The 23,796-nt window shown below is 53.8% G+C and overlaps 2 protein-coding genes across 2 annotated transcripts; one reads left to right on the top strand and one right to left on the bottom strand.

Annotated features, from left to right (window-relative positions):
- Nucleotides 1-16,950: 16,950 nt before the first annotated feature.
- Nucleotides 16,951-18,988, bottom strand: MIND_01235900 (uncharacterized protein; the record flags this gene model as incomplete). The annotated part of the gene is made up of 4 exons (XM_037368854.1): nt 16,951-17,752; nt 17,806-18,001; nt 18,047-18,804; nt 18,852-18,988. 4 exons carry the CDS (start codon nt 18,986-18,988, stop codon nt 16,951-16,953), a joined length of 1,893 nt encoding a protein of 630 aa, XP_037214822.1.
- Nucleotides 18,989-19,376: 388 nt separating this feature from the next.
- Nucleotides 19,377-22,419, top strand: MIND_01235800 (SRR1 domain-containing protein; the record flags this gene model as incomplete). Its single annotated transcript, XM_037368853.1, has 11 exons — nt 19,377-19,573; nt 19,628-19,670; nt 19,718-19,868; nt 19,916-19,999; nt 20,052-20,254; nt 20,308-20,412; nt 20,460-20,661; nt 20,710-20,879; nt 21,204-21,767; nt 21,821-22,120; nt 22,177-22,419. 11 exons carry the CDS (start codon nt 19,377-19,379, stop codon nt 22,417-22,419), a joined length of 2,262 nt encoding a protein of 753 aa, XP_037214821.1.
- Between the last annotated feature and the right edge of the window lie 1,377 nt (nt 22,420-23,796).

Raw genomic sequence — 23,796 nt, 5'->3', positions numbered from 1 at the left:
ACATTAATAATATATTTTTTTGATTTGATACCTTATCATTTGGAAAGGGGAAAAGCTCTTGATCTCGCTTGGGGCCTGCAAGAGAGCGAGCGAGGCTTCAGCATACGTCCACGACAAAAACAGATCACAGGAATTGCACTTGCCAGCTACTCATGCTTCGTCCAGGTCGTCGCCGAAAAGACGACTCTCTCGGGGACATCCTGCACGACACCGTCCCGGATGCAACGTCAACGTTCCTGGGGGACCAACAGATACACATTTCAGCTGACGGAACACACGTCTTCACCGATGTCATCAGCAGAGTCAAAGCAAAACGGCCTCGCCAGGCAGCAGAAACTCTCAAAGAGCCTGACGCTCGGCTCGCCGGATGGACTCCAATGGGTCTTGACGACGACGACGTCCGCGCCCTTGCTGTGACCGTGTCATCGTACAAGACCAAGCCCGACTTGGAGGACGTGAGATCGCAAATGGCAAATGAGAAAACTAAAAGGCGCTACTACGCCAGTTCAGTAAGGATTGTTTTTCGAAACGGGAAGCAGGACTGAGACCTACCAAGACGATCCGATGTCTGTTTGGTTGCCCCACGCTTCAATGTTCCTGGACGAGATTATCCGCCGCGACGGGCTAGCCAACTCCGTTTACGCGCCTTCATGCGCTCGTTGCTCCCAGTCAGGTTCTGGCTGCCGCATATTTCGCTGCCATCATTGCGGCGACTACCTACAGTGCGAGTCTTGCACCATTCAGGAGCATCAAAAGCATCCTTTGCACGTTGTCGAGGTAGGGCTTCATTTCATTGGCAATAACAACAATCTGACCCACCGTTGAGGAATGGAACGGACAGTTTTGGTGCAGGACGAACCTCCATTCCGTTCTGCCCAATTTCGACGGCCAGCTCGGCCTTGGTATCACCTACCAAATCGGACATCATGGATTTTCGTGCCCGGATCCGACTGTCGCTAAGCGCATGGTCGTCATTGACGTCCGTGGGGTCTTCACTCTTCGGGTCAGCGCCTGTAACTGTGGGCTGGGTCAAAGGCGGAACATCCTGTCTCAGCTTCTTGCTCATGGCTGGTATCCCGCGACCACGGCGGACCCAGAGACTTGCGCTACGCTGGAAGTTCTGGAACTCTTCCGGCTCTTGCAGGTGGTCGGAAATATCAATGTCAATGACTTCATTGGCTCAATTGAGAGACTGACTGATGCGACCCGTCTCGAGGCAACTCCCGTAGGCCGTTCGTTCGGCTGGTGGCTGCACTGACAGAAACGCTAGGATCGTTACAAGGCATTCTTCCGGATGCATCGGCAATATGCTTACCTCATTCGGGCAAAACGGGCCGGGCGGGGGCATGACTCAGGCGGCCTTGCAGAGACGGCCACGGGTGAGTTGGCCGTGTCTTGCTGGGCATGCCCTCAACCTGGACGAAACTTGCCGGATGGTTGGAAACGGGTCGACCGCCGGCAACGGTAAGACTTATCGACGGGTTGCTGTCGCGGTCATCGCTGAAACTAAGATCAGATATCTCTACAAACTGATCTTAGCAGTCGACGCTAACTTCAGGCTCAAGAATCGCATCCGAGCTAATGAGCGGCAAGATCCGGCTCTGGCAAAAGGGAAGGGTTACTTTGTTCAATCCGACGCCTACAAGCGACATTTGCGGGAATACGTGGCTGAGAAGGAGGTAGGCAAACGAGAAACTTGCCTTGAGCATAGCTAAACCTCTCCCAGGTCCACAGTTGTGCTGCATTTGCTGCTCCCGTCCAACAAGACACGAAGGTTACCACGGGTTTGAGGGTCTCTGGCGTGGGCGGAGTAGTCTGCGCTCGACACGGACTAGTTCGGAAACAGGGAATGGGTGACTTACAGAAAGGCGAGAGGTGTGTTGTCGTCGCTTGTCGTGCTTTTCTGTTGGTTGATGCTGCCCAGATACGCTAACATCGACTACATCGTAATGGCGACGCTGCAGGGCGAGAAAGTTATCAACGTGACTATCAGCTACGATATTGCCTGCCATTGGCAGGTTCTCTTGCCTGTCAGGGGCGAACGCATCCGCCAACGTGGAGATCTGTCACCCTAACCGTCAGAAAGAGAGGTCATGCAGCAACTGAAGGCCGCCGAAGTAGAGGACGCGTGCTCTGGTCGAGCGCCGTTGGTCCCGGAAGGCAAGATGACGGCTGCTGGCTTTGTTAAGGCTGGCTTCCAGCTTGAGGAATCTCAGTAGGAAATCTGTTTGCCAAAAAAACAGGCTGAGTAATGATATGACAGACGTCGCATCTTGGCAGAACTCAAAGCCAAGACTATCATCTCCGCGGACCGCTCGAGCGCAATACAAGAACAGTGCTTTTCCTTGCACAAACGATTGAAGATCTTCAACGACTTGCAACTGACTTATATGCCTGGGGTCGAAGATCTCAGGGCTCGTGAAGATGAACTACGAGATCCAGACGAGCCTCCTCCGAAAGCTGAGCATATCCAGATCTACTTACCTTCGGAACTGTCGGCCGACGATCGCCGCACCTATTGTCGACGTGGGGTTGCCGATGCAGAAGCCAAATTACGGCTCGGACAATGTGCTGACGCCTTGATGGCGTTGCGGGGGTGTTTATACACCCAGACTCACGTCATTTATTGGCGAAATTCCAACTCAGTGGCGCAAAAGGGGGCGACAAGGTCCGCGACGCTGTTGGAACGCATTGGAGAGGGCATCGCTAGAGCGGTTTTGAAGTACCGCAGGGCCTACGACGCCCTGGTCGCTCTGAAAGGAGAGGGATTTTTGTCGGAGTTCAAGAAGCTAGAGGACGCCGATGTCAACCGCCGAGCAGGTGTCGAAAAGGACATCGACTCCGTAAAGAAATTACGCGCGGCGGAGTCCGCACGGGCATCACGGAACGAGGCCGACCCAAGCTGCAATTTCAGCACGGGTGTCGTGGATCTGGGGCACCGCAGGAGGCTCGGACCGGACAGAGTTGCATGACTGTGAGTATTGCCCGTTACATTACATCGCGTCTAATGTACTGGGTAGCTGTACGGGTGGATTGGACGAAAGCCCGCGCTCGCCAAGACAGATGGCGGGAAGAAGTGGCCCTGATACGCGAAGAAATGAAGCGGGTGTTACGATGCTTGGCGACCATTCAGAAAGAATGGCAAGACCGGGCGACAGCGAGGGAGGAAGGTGATATGGCCATGGATTCTGGCCTCCGCGCATACGCGCTGCGCCAGAGTGCCATTCATCGTCGAGTGGGAGAGGCTTTTTACAATGGTTGGAATAAGTCAGCTCTGAGAGGGACGGAGCTAATGGGGATTGAGACGGCGTTGCTCCGGGAGTTGCTTGAGGGAACGGCAGAGGAGCAGCATGGAGACGAGGAACAAGCTGACGCACAAGACGGTGTAGCGGCAGCAGCATCAGAAACGCAACGTGCCACACGCCTCCGCACGCGTCTCAATGGAGCGTCCACAACGACAACAGCAACGACCACCTCAACCAGGACGACCACCTCGACATGAGCATGCTCTGCGACCCAAGGAGACTCAGTTTTGCCAGAATTTGTCAGCCAACTACGAAAAATTTTGAAGGCCGCGGGGAGGGAAGGGAGGGCGGAGATAGCCATGAATGAGGAGGGGAGAGGACGTGGGATATAGGGTGGTCGGCGCTCGGGTGGGGGCCGGCGGGTGCAATGGCGGGGGCAGAGCAGCAACGTCCCGTTTAGGCTGTTGACGAACCTTTTTTAGACAGATCAGCTTGTTCACTACCTCCTCCTCCGGCGTAATATATTGTTATCATCTGCGTGAGATTGATCCTAAGGCAAGGGTGATTTGAAGTGATGGCAGTGATGGGCCTGCGATGCCGTGCAGCGGGGCTGGCGGAACAACCAGGGGGGGTTAAAGCCTATTGGGCTGGGATACCCAGGCCCCTGGGACAGCCAGGGCTAAAGCAATCGATTTTTATGGCAATAGTCAGGACAAAAGGCTTTTTTATACAGCCAAGGGTGTTCCAACCAATCCAACGCTGCGATGAACTGAGGAGCGTTATCTGTAACAATTTCCGCAGGACATCCCCAACAACAGATAATGTTTTCCAACAAAAACATGCCAATCGCGGCTGCCGTATCAGACCTAAGTCCCTTCGCTTCCAACCATCTGCTCAACGAATCCCTTGCTGCGATAACGAGCTTGTGTCCGTTCGAAACAGCTCCCATCACCATAACGTCCGTGTGGATCTTCTGGAACAGACTTGGTGTTTTCGTCGGTACTGGAGGTATACGCAACAGTGTACTCTGCCGAACCTGACACATGTGGCACGTTTTAACGTACCAAGACACGTCTCGGTCCATTTGGGGCCACCACAGCCTGACTTCTATCAAGGATTTCGTAGCATAAGCGCCGCGATGTCCCAGACTGTCATGTGCTGAACGCATTGCATACATCCGGTGCTCCTTCTTAACCACCACTTTGTGCATTCCATCGTTATCTCGTCTGAAGAGTCGACCCTTTTTACTCAGAAAGAACTTCCGAGCATATTGCATTAATCCGTCGAACGCTCTATCCGTAAAACCACTCGGTCTCTTCTTTGGATTCCTCAACCATTTCTCCACCAACTCCAGTTTTTCATCAGCCCGGATCGCTTCCACGTTCCGATGGTCTTCAGGGTATGGCTCGCGCTTACGTGCGTCCCCATTTGAAAGCCGAATTAGGCAGTAACTTCTCAGGTTCTCGAACGAAACTCGAAATGTACTGAGGTAACTCCGTTCCTTCGCGTTGATAAGCGTTTCAAATGACTTCCGCTTCGTTGATAGACTCCAGATAAGTGTCGAGACACAGCTGGCCATGTTTTCTCCACGTTTCGCTTTCCATCTCGTCATCATCGTCAAGATCTAGCGCTCCGAAGTAATATCCACCCCGAGTATCGATTTCGGATTTGAAATCTTCGAACTCCCTCGGTTGAGGGATCGAATAATCCCAGTCCTCATGAAATCCGTTCGAAGCCTGGTTGAACCTTCGTCGGTTCTGAGTTCGAGTCCCAGCGCGTGCCAGACCGAATATGCCTTTTAGTTTACACTCCCTTTTGGTATATATATAGGATTGGATGGATCCTCTATGTTGGTTGGGCTCTGCTGTTGTTTTTGGTTGTTGTAAGAGTCGTTCTGAACGGCCAGTTGCTATCAACAACGGTCGAGTCAAAACGCCTCCTCGCAGATATCTCCCTAACTGGCCATTCGGGACTCATGCCAGTTCCTAGACGTGCGCTGTACCCATGAAACGAACAAAAACAGTGGTTTTCTATGTGTGTTCCAAAATGCGGCTTATCAGCGATATAGGAGCAACTGGAGATGACAGAATTGATTCTGATTTGGAGTGTCCTCACTCGTAGAGGAGCTGATTGCAACAGGAGCAGGCGTAATAGTACCCAGTTTTGTTGACAAAGACTCCCTAGATGTGTTGGAATGGAAAGAGACAGTGGCTTCAGACCAGTTAATCAACAGATTAAAGTGGTTGAGCCAACTATATCTAGGAACCATTTCGCAAGGAAAGTCCAGATGGGTAACATAGAATTCCACAAGGTGGACTTTGCCAGACAGAAAGCGGATAAGAAGATAGATTTGTTGGTTGATGGTTGATAAGGAGCCATCAAGATACCATAGCTTGACAGGCGGAACAACATAGGGCAAACAATTCTTCATTTTACAGATAGAGGCAGGTATAAAACAATGAGATGATCCAGAGTCGATAAGTAGGGTAGAGCACGGGTCAGGGTCAACCCGCAGGGTTTCAGGGTAGGGTCTGTCAGGGTCAGGGTCAGGGTACACCAATTTCTGAACCCGGCCAAACCCGGACCCTTTCAGGGTCAACCCGGAGGGTCCAATAAGCTGTTGTGATTTAACAATTCCCTATCTAAACATGATTTTTGTGAGTTTTTAAGAGACACAAAAAATTACATGTCACTTAAGTCACTCATGTGACATGTGACATATAAGTAAACTGTATTAACTATGCTTAAAATCTTGAAAAATAGGCTACATATGCCATATCTGAGCCAATATCGCATAGCAAAATATATGTTATGTCAAAATTATTGTTCCAAATACACCTTCTGCTACCATGTCTGTAACCCATGGGTCAACCCGGACCCGGTTGGACCCGTACCCGGAAGGGTCAGGGTTAGTCAGGGTCAGGGTCAGGGTCAGCCTTCTGAGACCTGGACCCGGACCCATGCTCAACCCTATCGATAAGAGTCCTCAAGCGGGAGTTGTATAACGGAAAGAGTTGGGGTTGAACCAGACTCTATTCCTGACAGGATCGAGTCTGGGACCCCCGGAGACGGGATGAGAGCAGAAACATGAAGATTGAGAAACAAGGTGTGAGATGAAGGAGTAGACGTACCTCTGGTAGCAACCTGGAGTCAACGCAGCTCAGTTCGGCTGCAAGAGGGACTGAGTTGCTGACTATCTTTTTTTTGACTCAGTGTTGTCAACCAGAGTGGCAACAGCCGAAGTTGCAACAGCCAGAGTGATAGCAGCGGCTACGCGTCCAACATAGCCTTCTTATTTTGACACTTGTTGGTCATATGCCCAGACTTGCCACAGAAAAGGCAAAAAGCTTGTTCTTGATTCTGAACTTGCAAATTTCTGGCTTTAACTTCCCATCGGGACTGAGAAGGGAAGCATGCCCTTTGGCTGTCTTTGTCTAATCATTATTGTTGGAAGACAATGATGAAGCCTGTTGATAAGAGCTGTTGGAGCGCTTGTTGCCAAAATTCGAATTACCACTGGAAACATTTCCATTTCCGGAGTTGTTGCCAGAGGAGCCAGAAGAGGCAGATTTTTTAGACACCCTAGCCTCTCCTGCTCCTCCTCTCCCCCTTTCCTGGCCACAGAGGGGACGATCATACCTCGCTTGTGGGCCAGGCGGTACTCCTAACCTCCTAGCACTCCTCCACAGTCCCCTGGTATCAAGTTGGGCTCAGCAACAGCTCGACACGTCGTTCTCGGTCACGTGCTTCCCACGTGTGCGTTCCTCCTACTGGGGCGCATGTTCCCTATTGTCACGTGCTGCATGTTACGGGCCCGCGGTGGCCCAACACCAGCGCCGGAGCAGACAGGCCAGGTCTTATCCGTGATATATACGTTTGACATAGTCAAAAGGAAGCGGGTTTGTAAATACCATTAAATGCTGTGTTGACCAGAGGATTGGAGTCGGAGTCAGAGTCAAAAACAGAATTGAAGTCAGAGAGCACTTGGGGCAGAACATCACAGAAGGATGTAACTGGATGTTTGGGTGACGAGGGCTTCCAGCTGACCAAGACAAGACAAGAAAGAAGAGTGGAGTTGAGACAACACTGGGAGATAGAGACCAGCAACATTAATTTACAAACTGAAGTACCTGATAATCTATCAAAGTATTTATAGTACGGGAAGTAACAGAAACGGAATAAGGGATAACAAAGTAAGTAACAAGATTAGACCAAAGTTAAGTAAAGTATCAGAGGAGTTGTATACAAGGAACAAGGCATAGATGATTGCATAGATCATAAGTCAGAGTAATTGGAAATGCTCAGTAAATCTTCATTGCATAAAAACCAAATACCGGAGACGGATATCGGAGTTGAATGCCGGAGTCGGCACGGATATAACACCCCTAGACCTATATATTACTTATATGTAGGCCCATGACCATGAGCTGGGAAACCCAATGTGTGATCTTGTTGTGACAAGGTGTGATCATGTGGTGACATTGTTGTCACAAGACCATTAATAGGCAGGTGAGCATGCTAAAGACTTAATATGGTCTAGCATGGGTGTTTGAAGGCTCCAGGTATTTGTAATATACACTTTTGATGGACAATTTAAAGGAATATTTTGCAGAATTCAAAGCTCATTTTTTTTTGCAGGTCTGAGCTGCCGGAGGCATGCATACGGGACAACCCGCAGGGCAGCCCGCCCAGTGGAGACCACTGTACTGCTGTGCTGAACTTGGATTTGAAGGGTGGGGGAGTGCTACACCCCCAACCCCAGGTAGATCGGTGTAATGTCTACAGGAAATCATTAATTTGATATAACTGGAAAATATTCCACTGAGGTAGTACAGACCTTCTCCTGACATTCATGCAAGTATCTCAATATGAAGTCCTCAAGATGTCCCAATTACATAGGTAAAAGTCCAAGACTGACATTTCCTAAAAATCTTAGTAGAATCTTGAGATCATACATTTTCTAATAAATAAATCTGACTAATATACACTTCTATTCTTTTTTTATGCACCAGTCTTACCTCCTTGAGCTCTCAGCTGTTATTTGTGTCCTCGTCAGGGGAACCTCCCTTTCGGCCCCTCGGAGACGCCTCCGATTCCGGTCCGACTCCGGTTCCGTCTCCGGTCCGGCCCTCCATCTCGCCCGCACAATCACCGATCCGTCAACGCCCCCCCCCGACGGTCGCCCTGGGACCTCGCCTGCGACGCCGCCCAAGCCTTCTGTGCCCGACAGCGGCAGCTACGGACAAGCAGTATATAGTCAGCTACCTAGCAGGCGGACCCTTAGAGTTTCTTCTCTTTGGATCCTCCCCTGCTAGGTCAGCTTCATTTGTATTCGCTTACCAATGTTCACGCTTTGGATCCTCCCCTGCTAGGACCTTGATCTCAGGCCTCCGGGGTTGCCCTTACAGCAGAAGAAACTCTCTACGGGATCAACCGGACAAGATTGCCAGGTTCGGCGCTGACTCAGGCTCGGATACGAGTCCGTTCCGCCCTCGTCACCGCCCCTGCCACTTGTCCCCTCCTCCTCTACTCCTGTGGTCCCCGCACCCGTCATGCCGTCCGGAGTCACTCCTACCGCAGACGCCCGGCTGGACTCACTCGAGGCGAAAATCGATAGCCTAACTGAGGCCCTTGCTTTACTCACCAACCAGGCTTCCGCTGCCGCTGCCGCCGCTAATAATGCTGGCGGACCCCAAACACCATCGCCGGAGACGTCGATTCCGACTCCGACTCCGGTCCAGGGCGACTCGAAGCCCTTTTTGGCGACATCAACCTCGCCTCAAAATTGGTCTTGCGACCAAACCCCCCGTTCACCTTCAACGGCGACCGGAAACGCGGCCGCGCGTTCCTCTCGCGGTCCGCACCTACGCCCGCCTTGCCCCTGAGGCCTTCGTGGTCAACGGAGAGGCGAGCGAGGAAAAGGCTGTCCGCTATGCCATGTCGTTTATGGCAGAAGGACCCGCTCAGCAATGGGCGGAGCGCCACGGAAGCAAAGCCCCGTTTCCGTTTCCGTCCTGGGGCTCGTTCGTTTCCGAGTTTCGACTCCGGTTCGTCGAGGAGAATGAGCAAGATCACGCTCTCTCCAAGCTGGAGACTTCCGCCTATCACATGGGTACAAAGGATGTCTACCAGTACACCGACGACTTCGAGGACCTGATGGACCTCGCCGGATTCGAAGACGCGCTGGTCAAGGTGACCAAGTTCCGCCACGGACTTGACCCCCTGATCAATAACGGAATCACGTCCTCGAACGACCCCCGGACCTCCGGGATTACCTTAGCTGGCGCACCCGGGCCTTCCGTCAATACGAGGCCCTGGTCCGGGCCAAGCTGATCAAGTCAGCCGCCCCCAAGACGCCTGGCGGTTTGATTCGGACTCCGTTTCCGGTCAACCGCATCCCGGCTCCGGCCCCTTTCCGCCCGGTGGCTCGGTCGTCGTGCCACCCGCGGCCCGCGCCCCCGCTCCGGCGCCTCCAGCTCCCGTCCCTATGGAGTTGGATCGCACCAGGGCTCGGGGTGCCCCTCGTCGCGCCTGCTTCAGGTGCGGCGACCCAAACCATCTCGCCCGGGATTGCCCCCTCCCCGCCGACGTCCGCTCAATGGACATCCTCGACGAGGTGATCCAACAACTCGGTGACGAGATGTTAGCGGAGTTGATCGCCTGCTACACGAACACAGCTGCCCTGCCGGAGACGGCGGCGGAGTCGATGGCCGGAGAGGATTTTGTCCCCCGCGACGAGTGACTGGTGTGCCCTCGTTCGCGTCTATAAATCGCTTTTGCCTCTTTGTATGATGAATGCAGTTCCTTGCCCTACAATGAGCCCGAAACGAAAAGACACACCCTCTCCTGCCCCCCGTCTACACTCCGTCTCCGACTCCGCCCGCGACTCCGGTCATCGTCCTCCGCCGCCTCACTGCCTGGGAAAAGAAACTGCCCAAGCAGTACACCGTTGCCGCTGCCCCTGGGGCGAACTCCCTCCACCTCCCGTTAGAGCTCGAGTCCACCACCAGCGCCTGAAGCTCTCACTCTCTGGGCTTGTCGACTGTGGTGCCACCTCCGACTTCATTGACACGAACTATGTTGCTCGGAATGGCATTCCGGTCCGCACCCTCGATCAGCCGATTCCGGTTTTCAATGTCGATGGCACCCCCAATGACGCTGGCTCCATCAAACAGATCGCGGACTTGGTCCTGCGCTACAAGGGCCATGCCGAACGAGTTCAGCTGGCCGTCACCCATCTTGGCAAGCAAGACCTCATCCTGGGGTATTCCTGGTTGCGGAAACATAACCCAGAGATCAATTGGGAAACCAAGGAGGTCAAGATGACACGGTGCCCCCGCAATTGCTCGACCTGCCGTGAGGAAGAGCGGGTCGAACGGACCAAGTTGCGGCGACTCCGGTCGCTTCAGAAGCGTCTCCGCTCCGGCCCGTTCCCCTCGGTCTGCGCCATGGACCTTTCTGGGTCTGATGACGGAGACGATTCCGTCTCCGGTGACGACTCCGGCCTGCCTGATCTGACGCCGGACTCCGACGACGATGATGACGATGGTCAGCTTGAAGATGGTGACCGCATCTTCTACACCTCGTTCCGCCCCTCGGAGGAGATACGCGCTGGCAGTACTGTCTCGCAACGCCTGGCCGAAGCCTTCGCCAGGAACTCCGCCCCTCCGCCCTCCGAGATCCCGGACTGGGCTAAGGAGTTCCAGGACGTCTTCAACAAGGAGTCCTTCGACACGCTACCGGAGCGGAGAGCCTGGGACCACGCCATTGAACTCGTCCCCGACGCTAAGCCCACCAACTGCAAGGTGTACCCCATCTCGCCCCTCGAGCAACGCGAGCTCGACGCGCTTCATCGAGGAAGGGCTTTCGACGGGCCGGATTCGCCCCTCCAAGTCTCCGATGGCGTCTCCGGTCTTCTTCGTCAAGAAGAAGGACGGCGGACTCCGCTTCGTCCAGGACTACCGTGCTCTCAATGCGATGACTGTCAAAAACCGGTACCCCCTTCCGCTGATCAACGACCTCATCAACCGGCTCAAAGGCGCTCGTTACTTCACCAAACTCGACGTCCGTTGGGGCTTCAACAACGTCCGGATCAAGGAAGGTGACGAGTGGAAAGCGGCTTTCCGGACTAACCGAGGCCTGTTCGAGCCCTTGGTGATGTATTTCGGCCTGACAAACTCTCCCGCGACGTTCCAAACGATGATGAATGACATTTTTCAGGACCTCATCCTCTCCGGAGACGTCATGATCTACCTTGACGACATCTTGATCGCCCATTCCGACCTCCGGAAACACCGGCAGATCGTTCAGGAGGTCTTACGGCGACTCCGGGAGCACAAGTTGTACCTTCGAGCGGAGAAGTGCGACTTTGAAAAATCGTCAATCGAGTACCTCGGAGTCATCATATCCCACAACCACGTCGAAATGGACCCCGTCAAGGTCGCAGGCGTCTCCGCTTGGCCGACTCCGGAAAACAAGAAGGACATTCAGCAGTTCCTCGGGTTCGCTAACTTCTACCGCAGGTTCATTCGGGACTTCTCGACCCTTGCGCGCCCTCTTTTCGTGCTCACCAAGAAGGACCAGCAATGGACTTGGGGCGACGCGGAGGCCTCCGCGTTCCAAGCGATCAAGGCCGCGGTCACCTCGGAACCGGTCCTGGCGATTCCGGACGACACACGGCCTTTCCGACTCGAGGCGGACAGCTCTGATTATGCGACGGGGCGGTTCTTTCACAATCCGCCCCGGACGGGAAGTGGCACCCTGTAGCATTCTATTCCAAAAGCTTAAATGATGTCCAGCGCAACTACGAAATCCACGACAAGGAGATGCTCGCGATCATCCGCGCACTCGAGGAGTATAGACACTTCCTCGAGGGCGCCGCGCCACCCTGTCGAGATTTGGACTGACCATAAGAATTTGGAGTACTTCAGGAAGACGCAACACCTCAACCGGAGACAGGCCCGGTGGTCTCTGTACCTCTCCCGGTTCGACTTCACGCTGCACCACAAGCCTGGCCGCGATATGGGTCGGCCTGACGCCCTCTCCCGGAGACCCGACCACGGAGTCGATTCCGACAACTCCGACGTCGTCCTTCTGCAGCCTGAACTCTTCCACGTCCGCGCACTCGAGGGCGTTTCCGTTTCCGGTCCCGGCTCTGAACTCCTCCGTGACATCCGTGATGCCCTCTCCGGTGAGCCTGACCTGGAGGAGCCCGTCGCACTAGCGGCCCGGCAACTTCTTAAGGTTCAAGGTCAAGCTCGAGGCCCCCGCTCCTCACGTTCTGACGAGTGGGCCGTCTCCGGCGGTCTTCTCCATTTCCGAGGAAAGATCGTCGTACCAAAAGACAAGGACCTCCGGAGACGCATCATCGAGCTCTGCCATGACACCCGAGTCGCCGGACACGCAGGTCGTTTCAAGACCTTGGAGTTGGTCTCCCGGAACTACTGGTGGCCTCAGATGTCTCGCCATATCGGCCGGTATGTTGCGACCTGTGACTTGTGCTGTCGCACCAAGGCACTCCGGAGACTGCCCCACGGAGAGCTGCACCCCACGGAAACGCCCCGAACGCTGGCATACCGTCTCCGTCGACTTCATCGTAGAGCTTCCCGAAGCCCATGGGTACGACGCGATCATGGTCGTCGTTGACACCCTCGGAAAGCGCGCCCACTTCTCAGAGTGTCATACGACGGTCGATGCAGTAGGGGCAGCCCGCCTCTACTACCGGAATGTCTGGCGGCACCATGGGACTCCGGAGAAGTACGTCTCCGACCGCGGCTCGCAGTTCATCGCGGACTTCACCCGAGAACTTTGGCGTCTAATCGGCATCAAGCCCGCCACGTCCACCGTACCACCACCCGCAGACAGACGGTCAGACAGAGCGCGTCAACCAGGAGTTGGAGCAGTACTTGCGGATCTTCACCAACTACCAGCAGGACGACTGGGATGAGCTGATTCCGGCCGCGGAGTTCGCCTACAACAACCACGTTCACTCCTCCACGCAGCAGGTCCCCTTCATGACGGACACGGGACGGCTCCCGCATGGGCTTCAACCCGGAGTCCGTTCCGCCATGGAGTCAGTGAACGAGTTCCGCGACCGGATCGCCACTGGTGTTGCTGAAGCCAAGGCCGCGCTCACTAAGGCCAAAGAGGAGTACAAGCGCTACTACGACCGGAGACGGACTCCGTCTCCGGAGTTTAAGGTTGGCGACCATGTTTGGCTGGATGCCTCTGACATCAGGACGACTCGCCCCTCGGAAAAGTTCTCCCATCACCGCCTTGGACCGTTCAAGATAGTCGCGGAGATCAGCAAAGGTGCCTACAAGCTCGACCTCCCTCCGCGCTACTCGAAGCTCCACCCGGTCTTCCCCGTCATCAAGCTCAAGCTCGCCCAGGACGACCCCTTCGACGGACGCCCCGGCTACGACCAGCCCCCTCCGGACCTCGAGGACGGAGTCCCGGAGTGGGAAGTAGAGGAAATCCTGGACGCAAGGGTGAGGTATAAACGGCTGAACTACTTCGTCAGATGGAAAGGCTACGACGCATCGCACGACCAATGGGTCCGCTTCGACCGCGTCTTCGCCCCGGAGAAAATTGCGGAGTTCTATCGTAAGTACCCTGGCAAGCCACGACACATCGCCTCCGCGACCTTCGACTCGATTCCGTTCCGGTCTATGCGTCGGGACGCCGCATTCAAAGGGGGGGGTGATGTCAGGGGAACCTCCCTTTCGGCCCCTCGGAGACGCCTCCGATTCCGGTCCGACTCGGTTCCGTCTCCGGTCCAGCCCTCCATCTCGCCCGCACAATCACCGATCCGTCAACGCCCTCCCGACGGTCGCCCTGGGACCTCGCCTGCGACGCCGCCCAAGCCTTCTGTGCCCGACAGCGGCAGCTACGGACAAGCAGTATATAGTCAGCTACCTAGCAGGCGGACCCTTAGAGTTTCTTCTCTTTGGATCCTCCCCTGCTAGGTCAGCTTCATTTGTATTCGCTTACCAATGTTCACGCTTTGGATCCTCCCCTGCTAGGACCTTGATCTCAGGCCTCCGGGGTTGCCCTTACAGTCCTGTGCCATACCTTGTCCCAAGTGGAATATAGTTATCATCACTGTCCCTTGAATTGGTATCACAGTCGGACTCACTTTCAGACTCTGACAAGTCTGGATTGGGGATTTGCTCCTCTGTCTCAGTTTCTAAGTCCTCAGCATCAGCAGTTCCTCGATTTGCTGCTATATCTGCCTCAGCTATAGCTTGTATGGGCTTTTGCTTCTTTTTAGCCATGGTTTCTTGTTTCTTCTCAGCTGCTTTTTGGCATGCTGTCAATCATGCAGACTTGGCTTTAGCAGCCATGTCATCATGGAATTGGCGCCGATTAGGATGGAGATGATGGACCTTGTAAAGAGCCACAGGGAGAGTGCACATAAGCTCCACAAAGTTGTGTGTAGAGTCCAGATTGAGCACAAAGTTATCATCATTGCTGTGTTTGATAAAGCGAAGTGTTGCGATCAGTTTCTTCATGCTCTTGTCGCTCCTTGCCGACCACAGAGGGGCTGACAGCAACTGCGTCGACAGTCATGTTGGATAGAGCAGGCAAACTTGAGCTGTGACCCAGGAATGACAAGATAAGAAGTCATATTCTGCTCCAAGGGGGGTTCAAGATCCTTATCAGGCACATGGGGTAGGGGGGAGGGGGGGGGTCCCTGGGGGGTAAAAAAAACTTTTTGTATATAAAAGATTTGGGCCTTATATGGGTATAAAGACACTGAAAATATAGTGTATACCTTCTAATTTCTATAGTTCAGCACTCTCATTACTTATATCTATATACTTTCAGGCCCATGCACTTGGATAGCCCACTCTGTCAGAGGCCCATGCATCAGGTAATTGATGAGAGGTGAACATGTTGGAGGGTTAATATGGCCTTCCATGTGTGTGTTGGAAGGCTCTAGGTACATACATACCTACACATATACACATACACATGTTTTGTAAAAAAATTTCACAAAGATTGAATTTTTTATCCCACTTTTTGATCGCATCAGTGGTCACATGACGCTGATCGTGAGAATATATTACTATATATGGCAGGAGGGGGGGAGGGGGGGGGTCCCGGGGGGGTTGGAAAAAAACTTTCCGACCCTATATCCGTGATTCGAACTTTGAACCCCCCTTGTTCTGCTCCATGATTTCTGCCCCCAATGACGGGCAAATAACTGGCCAGTCAAAATCAGGATGATGTTTGTCAGTGCAGACAAACGCTGCAGAGTCACCCACAAGCAACCATTGGCTGCGCAAATGATCTCCATCACCCATCCGAGCACCAAACCCATGTTTCGGCCATCTTGTGCATATACCCAGGTTTGAACTTTTGCTTGATCTCCCATCTGTGTAGTAACGAAAAGGCCGTGTCACCATTCACCAGCAAGTGGAGGTGCATGCAGAAGCCAGTATTTTGCTGCCATGGTACTGGCCAAGCAACGGGTGGGCTTTTATCTGCAGAAAGCAAGTAAACAAATCCAGGGGCGGGGTCTGGGTGTGTCGCCCAACCAAGATGTTTCTGCAAGATGGGTCATCGAGTAGCAGCCGCTCAACTCGCTCTCCGGGCTGTAGCCATTTCTAAGTATCAATATTATCTGGCTCGCAAGACCGTGCCTCCCAGAAACCTCTGCCAAGGGCATGCTTCATATTTTTCATGCTTGCAAATCTGTTCGCAATGTCTCGAGAGGGCTTGATTGTTCCCATTGATCGAACACATTCTGAATATGGCGTTATAAGACTCCTGCGTCTCAGTGGAGAATCACACAGTGGGGGCGAAGCGTCGAATATCATTAGGGAGATGAGGAAGCAGATTGTGACTGACGAAAAATTTCATTGCACGGAGCTCACGGCCCTGCAGGGCCGCTCCGCCTGGGGATGGCATCAGCCGGGCCATTTTGTCAGTCCTGTCTGCACCCTGTAACTGATTAAAAAATTTCGTCGGATCAGCTGGGGTGTGACACGTGACCGATGAATTGAATAAAATAGTACAGTATATATATATTCATGCAAAGTTTGTCCAAAATGGCAATTTCTGCACCGTTTTTGATCCCATCATTGGTCACCTGATTCAAGATCTTATCTTATCGTGGGAATATATTACCCGATATAGTAAGGGAGGGGTCCTGGAGGGTTGAAAAAAAAAATCCAACCCTATATCCAGGATTCAAATCTTGAACCCCCCTTGCTCAGCAATATAACTCTCCATGTTGTCAATGACAGGGATCCAAACCCGGGAGCCCAAATCAGCGGCAGCTTTGACAAACCGAAACTGTTCCGGTACATAAGTCGTGGACATAAAACACGAGCACTTGCATCATCGTTTTGGCCGAATTTCATGTGAACTATCACCCGGTTAGGAAATTGAAATTTTTGGCCCAATTGGGACACTTTGGGACCAAAAAGTCAGCTGCTGGCAGAATTGAATGAAATGGGTCAGTAATACTCAGTATTTAATTAGCCAGTATCCACATCATGATGAAGATAATAATCATAAATATGATGCTTCAAGTTCATATGTATGATATAATTGCACTTCAAGTTGCCTGTCTATGCTCCAGAAAAAAGGATTCGCCCAGTGGAAGAAACATGGCCGACCCTCGCTTCGAACGAGGCAGCGCAAGTACGGGCAGAGAGGCGCAACCCGCACACCGCCGTCGGGTGTCGTGCAAATCTCATTTCATGTGTTGCCTGGAATTTAGGTCCACATAACGGCTTCCAGCTGCCAGACGGCCAGTTTCTGAATTAACCGTGCCTTGACGCTCTATTGCGTCCCACAACAATTCGTTCAACCCTCGTGTGTGCGCACCGAGCTTGGCGACGATCGGCAGCGGGCTTGCCGCAGAAAGTGCGTCTGCGAGCCAGTTTGCGTCGGCATAGATCCCGACGGCGAGCACAAGGGTGCGCAGTTGCGGGAGCAGGGCGTGGATTTCCGACACGGTGCGGAGGATTGGGTCCACGTCGAGAACAGGGCACGGGACGGTGAGGTGGGTGAGTTTGCGGAGGTGCGGCTTGTTGGCGGTGAGGAAGGCCGGGAGTGCGGCCACCGGCACGTCGATGAACGGGTTGTCGGCGTCGGAGCAGAGCAAAGTGAGATGTGTGACGCTGTCCAGGAAGTGGAACGGGGTAGAGAGCTCGGGAAGGCGCAACGTGACGCGCACGGGCCTGCTCGTCGACAGGCCGTTCACCAGCGCCTTCCGCAGATCCGGGGTGAGCGCGTCGAGGTCCAGGTCGACGACCAGAGACCGCAAAGGATGGTTACGACAATGGAGCATGAAGAGCAGTATCTGCTTCGCTGTCCAGACATCGGCTTCTGGTACGTGTATGCTGGGCTGGACAGCATCGAGATGGATCGCTTCGGTGCAGCCATGCAGCATGATGGCGCCGCAGTCCACCGCCCGCGCAAGGGAGCGGTCCTTCAATCCATTTGCCGCATTCAGGGTGATGTGGACGGACCGAAAAAGAGTAGGAACAAGCCTGGAGAGCATCAACCTCTCGGCAATCAGTGGGCCAGCCTGAGGGGCACTCACTGCTCGTAGACGCGGCGGCATAGGCGGATTAGCGTGGGGGTGGTGGAGGGATAGTGCTCTGCACAACTGCGTAGGATGCGGTCCACGATGGTGGAGGGTAAAACGGGAATCTGACGCGGATGCGGTTCGGAGAGTCGATATTCTTCTGCGGTCGCCATCGGGTAGGGAGTGGATGGCGTCACGAGGTACACGGAAGCTGAATACGCACTCAGAAAGCGAGTGAAAGAAGAACGAAGCTCACCCTCTACTTCCCCGCGCCTCTTCCGCTGCACAAAGTCGCTCGCCTGTGTCCAGAAATCATAGTCAACAGGGAAGAAATCCACGCGTGGCTGTGGCTCTCTATCCATGCTTTCGCGCATCGCGACCAGCCGGGCATCATGCACGTGCACGAAGTCCGCATCGGTAAGGCCCCGCGACTCCGCAACGCCGAGTAAAATCAGCGTCTCGAGCGCCGGAGACGCGCCGAGGACTGTAGTCAGCAACACGATTGGGGTGTCCGCGAACACGGCTAGATGCCGCAGCCGGGGCAGGTGGCTTAGCGCACGGATGTTGGCGGAGAGTGAGCCGGACTCCCGGCCCAGCGACGAGGCGATGAATAAATGTGTGAGCGATGAGGACAGGGGCAGCGTGGCTAGTGTGCGCATGTCGGTCGGCCCGTCGCATATCAGATGGAGCCGCTGTGGACGCCAGGCAGCCAAGCACCCCCGGAGATCGATTTTGGGGTTCGTTTCGTGGAGGTTGGCGATCAGCACGAGTGTCTCGACGCCAGTGCACGCCTTCAGCACCCGGCTGACCTCATCATACCGCCAGGCATTCGGCCCGGGACGCGCGCCCATGAACAGCCAGAAGCTGGGAAACAGGAAGAAAGTGCGAACAGCCTTGTGGAAAAACTCCGGCTGCTTGGTGCCCGCGTTGAGGTGGCGGAGAACAAGCGCGGCGACGCCGGTCCGCTCGTTGAGCTCAGATATGCTGACGGTGTGGTATATGAGTGGCTCGACCCTACAGTAAATGTGTGAGGTCGATAGGATAGAGTGCAGCAGACGCACCATGTCCACACGCGGCGGGCGACAAAGGCCACGCGACGAATACTCTCCGGGTACGCCAAGACAGTTACTTCGAAGATCTGTTGCTCGAGCTCGGGCGGAAAACGAGGCGTCAGAGTATCCTGCGAGACGATGCTCATCGTGGAGGGAAGGAAAGCAGTCACTAGGCTACGCCGCAGGCCGCAGCATTAAGAACAGTCGAGGCGGCAGCCGCGCAGCGACGGCGGGAAACAACAAGGAAACAGCCTGGAAACGGTTGCCATGCATGTGATATCGTTCACACGCTGTCGTGATTTCATCAGATTGCTTGCAAGTCCCACGGATGAGCATTTAATTCCCTTGCGCATGGACAGAAGCAATAAATCGTGGAAATTGTCGAGTGGCACTTTCCGTTTTATATACAAAACAAACACAAAATACACCCGTTACAAGTAGTAGACCAATTACTAACAGTGATCAACTATGATACATCACGTCATCTGATCCGCGGCTGCTGACAAACGGATTTTTTTCTTCGAATCAACCACCATGTCGATCGTCCATCCATCGAGACCGGCATGGCGGCTGCGGCCGCATCCTGCGTCGCCGCTCGTGCGTCAAGTATGTCACCTACATGGCTCCACCGACTGCGTTGATTCGGCCCTGGAGCTGCATCACATAGCGGGGAGCTGGAGAGAGGAGGAGCGGGCGGCTCATCCGCGATGGACATGGGATATGGTGCATACGTGCGTTGACTCTCCCTCTCGGTTGCGCCCTCTAGCGATAGCAAACTTCATCAGATGCTCATCGGCGGACCATTCTTGCACAGACTCGTGTCGCTTCGTGGGTGCCTACTTCAGATAGGACTACGACGGGCTGATGCGGTACAGCTACCCGACCTATCGGTCACTCAGCTCACCCTCCAAGAACAGATCGCACACTTCCACGGCGCTGAGATGTGGAATACGCATTGGCAGCGTGTCCCGGATTTCTCTCTGGATCACATCGGAGAGTTGTCAAGCCAGCTAACGGCGGCGCAGAGTACGTTCCAGTCACCGGTGGATGCTCTGCCTCCTGATATGCCCCAGGGGCGCTGGTTCAATCCAGCCTTGCCAAAATACAAGCTGCCTTCGAGCGCATGGAAGTTGCCGGGTATTTTAGACGAGTAGCAGGTGCGCCATCGCATTCGTGTCGCGAGGGTAGCACTGCTGACTTCTATGCTAGCTTTCTATGACAAGCTGCTCTCGATGGGTCTCCCCCGTCCGCAAGTTTCATTCGGCGCGGGCTTTAGTGGCTACGACCGCCTTGACGAGCGTGGGTATGACCGTGCAGGGTATACAGCGACGGAGGATCACGCCATAGACCAATGGGAACACCGCACGAGCTACCAGGTTGCATATTTCCTTGCTCTTGGCCGCATATTCAAGGTGCCCTACCCTCACCTTTGCTAATACTTATTGCGCCGCTTATGCCACGCCAGCTTCCCGCTGGCCACCTCATCGCCTACGATCCGTGCTATTCGGTCGTCGACGTCGTCATCCTCGCGACGCTGGGAATACGAGCTTTAACCCGGACCGACCCGGGCGTAGGTCGGTGGTTGATATTCACCGCAGACTATCTCATCTTTTGAAGCGACCGTACCTCCGGAAGTTCACCGTCCCGACGGTGTTCTATGCGCCCGGCGCAGAACAGACCACCATCGGGGACGCCATACTCCGCACGCCGGCCATCTCCGACCTCCTCATTGAATGCGCGGACGTCGCGTGGTGCTTGGCCGACTCAGATATTCCGGACCAACGGCTGCATTATCCTGGCACTATCATCCAGCATTATGGTGCGGCCATCCCTTTTATGCGGCTATCCTCTGAATCCTGTCGCATAGTTGCAAACTACGTCAAGCATTCTGTGCCGAGCTTCGCCATCGGGATGGCTCCGGACATGCAAGCGGAGGCGCCGTGTGGAGAGGAGCACATGGTGCAGTGGGTGCCAGCCGCAAAACGTACCACGTTTGAGGCTGCGCGGGGCGGAGCGAGGGACCCCAAGCCCCGGCAGGTGCGTTTCCTTTGCTACCTTGACCCTTCTGCAACTCAGTCAACATTTGTCGGGCCAGCTGATCATGCCTGACGGGACTTTCCAGCTTGATGATTGAGGGTCCCGAATATGGCTCGACACACTAGCTCAAAGAGTTGTCAAAGAGGAAAACAAAAGTGAATGGCAGACGTCACGGAATGGGAAGCGTGCGAATTTATCCAATCAGTGGGCATTTTACGTTCCTCCCATCATGCTGCACGCCAGACTAAGACGTGAAGCATGTTCCAAGCGTAACGCTTCAATTCATCAAGCGTGGATCATTCAATGCTGAATGTCGATATAAAGGGCAGTCGTTTGGAGCGTGGGCCGGAAATGCGCCAACTTCTCGCGTCAGCTGTGAGCCTGATTGCCTCTATCAGTCTCCCGACCCTTGTTCGGTCATCGGGCGACTCCGGCGAGATCCAGGCCGTCGGCGTCCACATTCTCACGGGCCCTCCGACGAACACAGGCACCTTCGACGATGAGCGGTGCTCCTCGGATCAAGTCGCCAACATCCGCAATGGGATCATCGAGGCACAAGAGATGGCCGACGCGGCGATCGAGCTGCTTAAACCGAAGGACATGAACAAGAGCAACGGCTTCTTCTGGATCTTCGGGGGCTCTACCGTCGACCCCGCCTTCATCATCAAACACTTCACGTTCGTGAAAAAGCTCGGTACACCGGACGAAATACGCGCCACGGGCAAGTTCGAAGGCAGCCGAACCGACTTGATTTTCACGTGTATCCCGGCAAGGCTACCTAAAGCCGCCGCTGTTTACGCTAACACAATCAGCGTCGGCCGGCGGATGCCGAGCACCGGCGGCGTCCCGGTGCTCAATCTCATCAGACTATCCCCTGTAGCGCTCGCAGTGCGTGGGATCAACAAATCTCCCCCATCGCGTGCCACTGACAAAGTATTCAGAACCCGGAGTCGTATTCCACCGCCGCGTCTCGGATCCGCGGCTCGGGTAACATCAAGGACGGCTTCCCGCTCGTCGATTTTGGTGCGCTCGGCAAGAAGCCTGTGCCGCCACTCGCGTTCACCATCATCCACGAGGTCCAGCACTCAGATCCGCTGGCGGACGACCCCATCCTCGACCACCTCGTCGACGTCCGCGGCTCCAGCGGAAATCGGGCCTACGGCTTCACGCAGATCATGCACGAGCTCACGGTCGACGAAAAGCGGCGAAATCCGCAGAACTACGCGTTCTTCGCCCTGTTGGTATGTGCCCACGGAATGTCTAGTCGTAGAGTATCAACTAATCGTGCGATTATTAGGCGCAATCGAACCCCGAGATCTTCGCGCCGGACTGCTATTTTGGTGATGCGCCATTGAGCTTGACGCCGATAGCGGGGCAGCGGGACGGCGAAACTGAACAGCCGCTAAGCGTCCCGGAACCGGAGCCAGCGCCAGAGACATGCGGTGCCAAGGTCCCCGGCGCCTGCGACGCGTGTAAGAAGATCATCAAAGGAATCCCGGGGGACGTGATGCTGGATGATTTTGATCCTGAGTCTGCGTAATTCACGGAGCTGGGTAGGATGTAGAGTTTCGTCGATAGCGTCACTTTCTTTTTAATGATTGTCTGGGGGGGGTACTTCTTCAATTAACCATATAGTGCAGTCAACAAAAATTATTAGCAGCGTCATGATTCAAGGGGGGTTCAAGATCCTTATCAGGCACATGGGGTAGGGGGGAGGGGGGGGGTCCCTGGGGGGTAAAAAAAACTTTTTGTATATAAAAGATTTGGGCCTTATATGGGTATAAAGACACTGAAAATATAGTGTATACCTTCTAATTTCTATAGTTCAGCACTCTCATTACTTATATCTATATACTTTCAGGCCCATGCACTTGGATAGCCCACTCTGTCAGAGGCCCATGCATCAGGTAATTGATGAGAGGTGAACATGTTGGAGGGTTAATATGGCCTTCCATGTGTGTGTTGGAAGGCTCTAGGTACATACATACCTACACATATACACATACACATGTTTTGTAAAAAAATTTCACAAAGATTGAATTTTTTATCCCACTTTTTGATCGCATCAGTGGTCACATGACGCTGATCGTGAGAATATATTACTATATATGGCAGGAGGGGGGGGGGGGTCCCGGGGGGGTTGGAAAAAAACTTTCCGACCCTATATCCGTGATTCGAACTTTGAACCCCCCTTGTCATGATTGCAATATAATTATATTTGTCTGAGGCCATAAGATATTATAATCATATTCAGTGGCAGAATATGAATATGTTATGAATGTATTCCACAATAATCTAGTATGCTATCTCTGGATATAGTATTTGACATTTTTGTAAGGGCTGTCAGGGAAACCGCTGCTTCAGCCTCCCTCGGACTGTCAGAACACATCCAAGGCATGCCGCATGTCCAACAGGCACCCCCTCAGACACTCTGGTGCACCCTGACCATCGTCCACAGCCTCCTTCGGGTGCGACTCCCGCATGTTCTATTTTCATTGGGTGTTGGAATTGATCAAAATCTACAGCCACATCACTTGATCACCACAGCCTCTCAAGCTCCAAGCTCCCAGAACACATGCTCCGCTGACAGAAGCCCAATCAGCGAATCAGGGCCTAGTTTTTATTGGGGTGTTTTGAAACCGGTTTTAAAACACCCCTGACCTTCTCACAGAATGCCCTGTTTTTAATGTTTGTAAAAGTAAGCACCACAAGGGAGATGAGACCAAAGAACAGTACTTTTGACAATGTTCATTCCCAAATCCAAACTAATTGCCCTGAGTTTGATTGAATGTCAAAGATTTCACCATGTTAAACAGGCAGAGTGCTATTGATATGATTAAATAACCATTAGAACCATTAAAATTTGACACGTGATAAAAAACAACCTTTGGATAGTATCTTGCAGGCTAATATAGGG

The sequence above is a fragment of the Mycena indigotica genome, assembly GCF_014461135.1.
Source record: "Mycena indigotica strain 171206Taipei chromosome Unknown Mind.scaff0012, whole genome shotgun sequence".
Taxonomy (NCBI): Eukaryota; Fungi; Basidiomycota; class Agaricomycetes; order Agaricales; family Mycenaceae; genus Mycena; species Mycena indigotica.
Note: the sequence above shows the minus strand (reverse complement) of the source record. Positions and strands in the feature narration are given on the sequence as shown.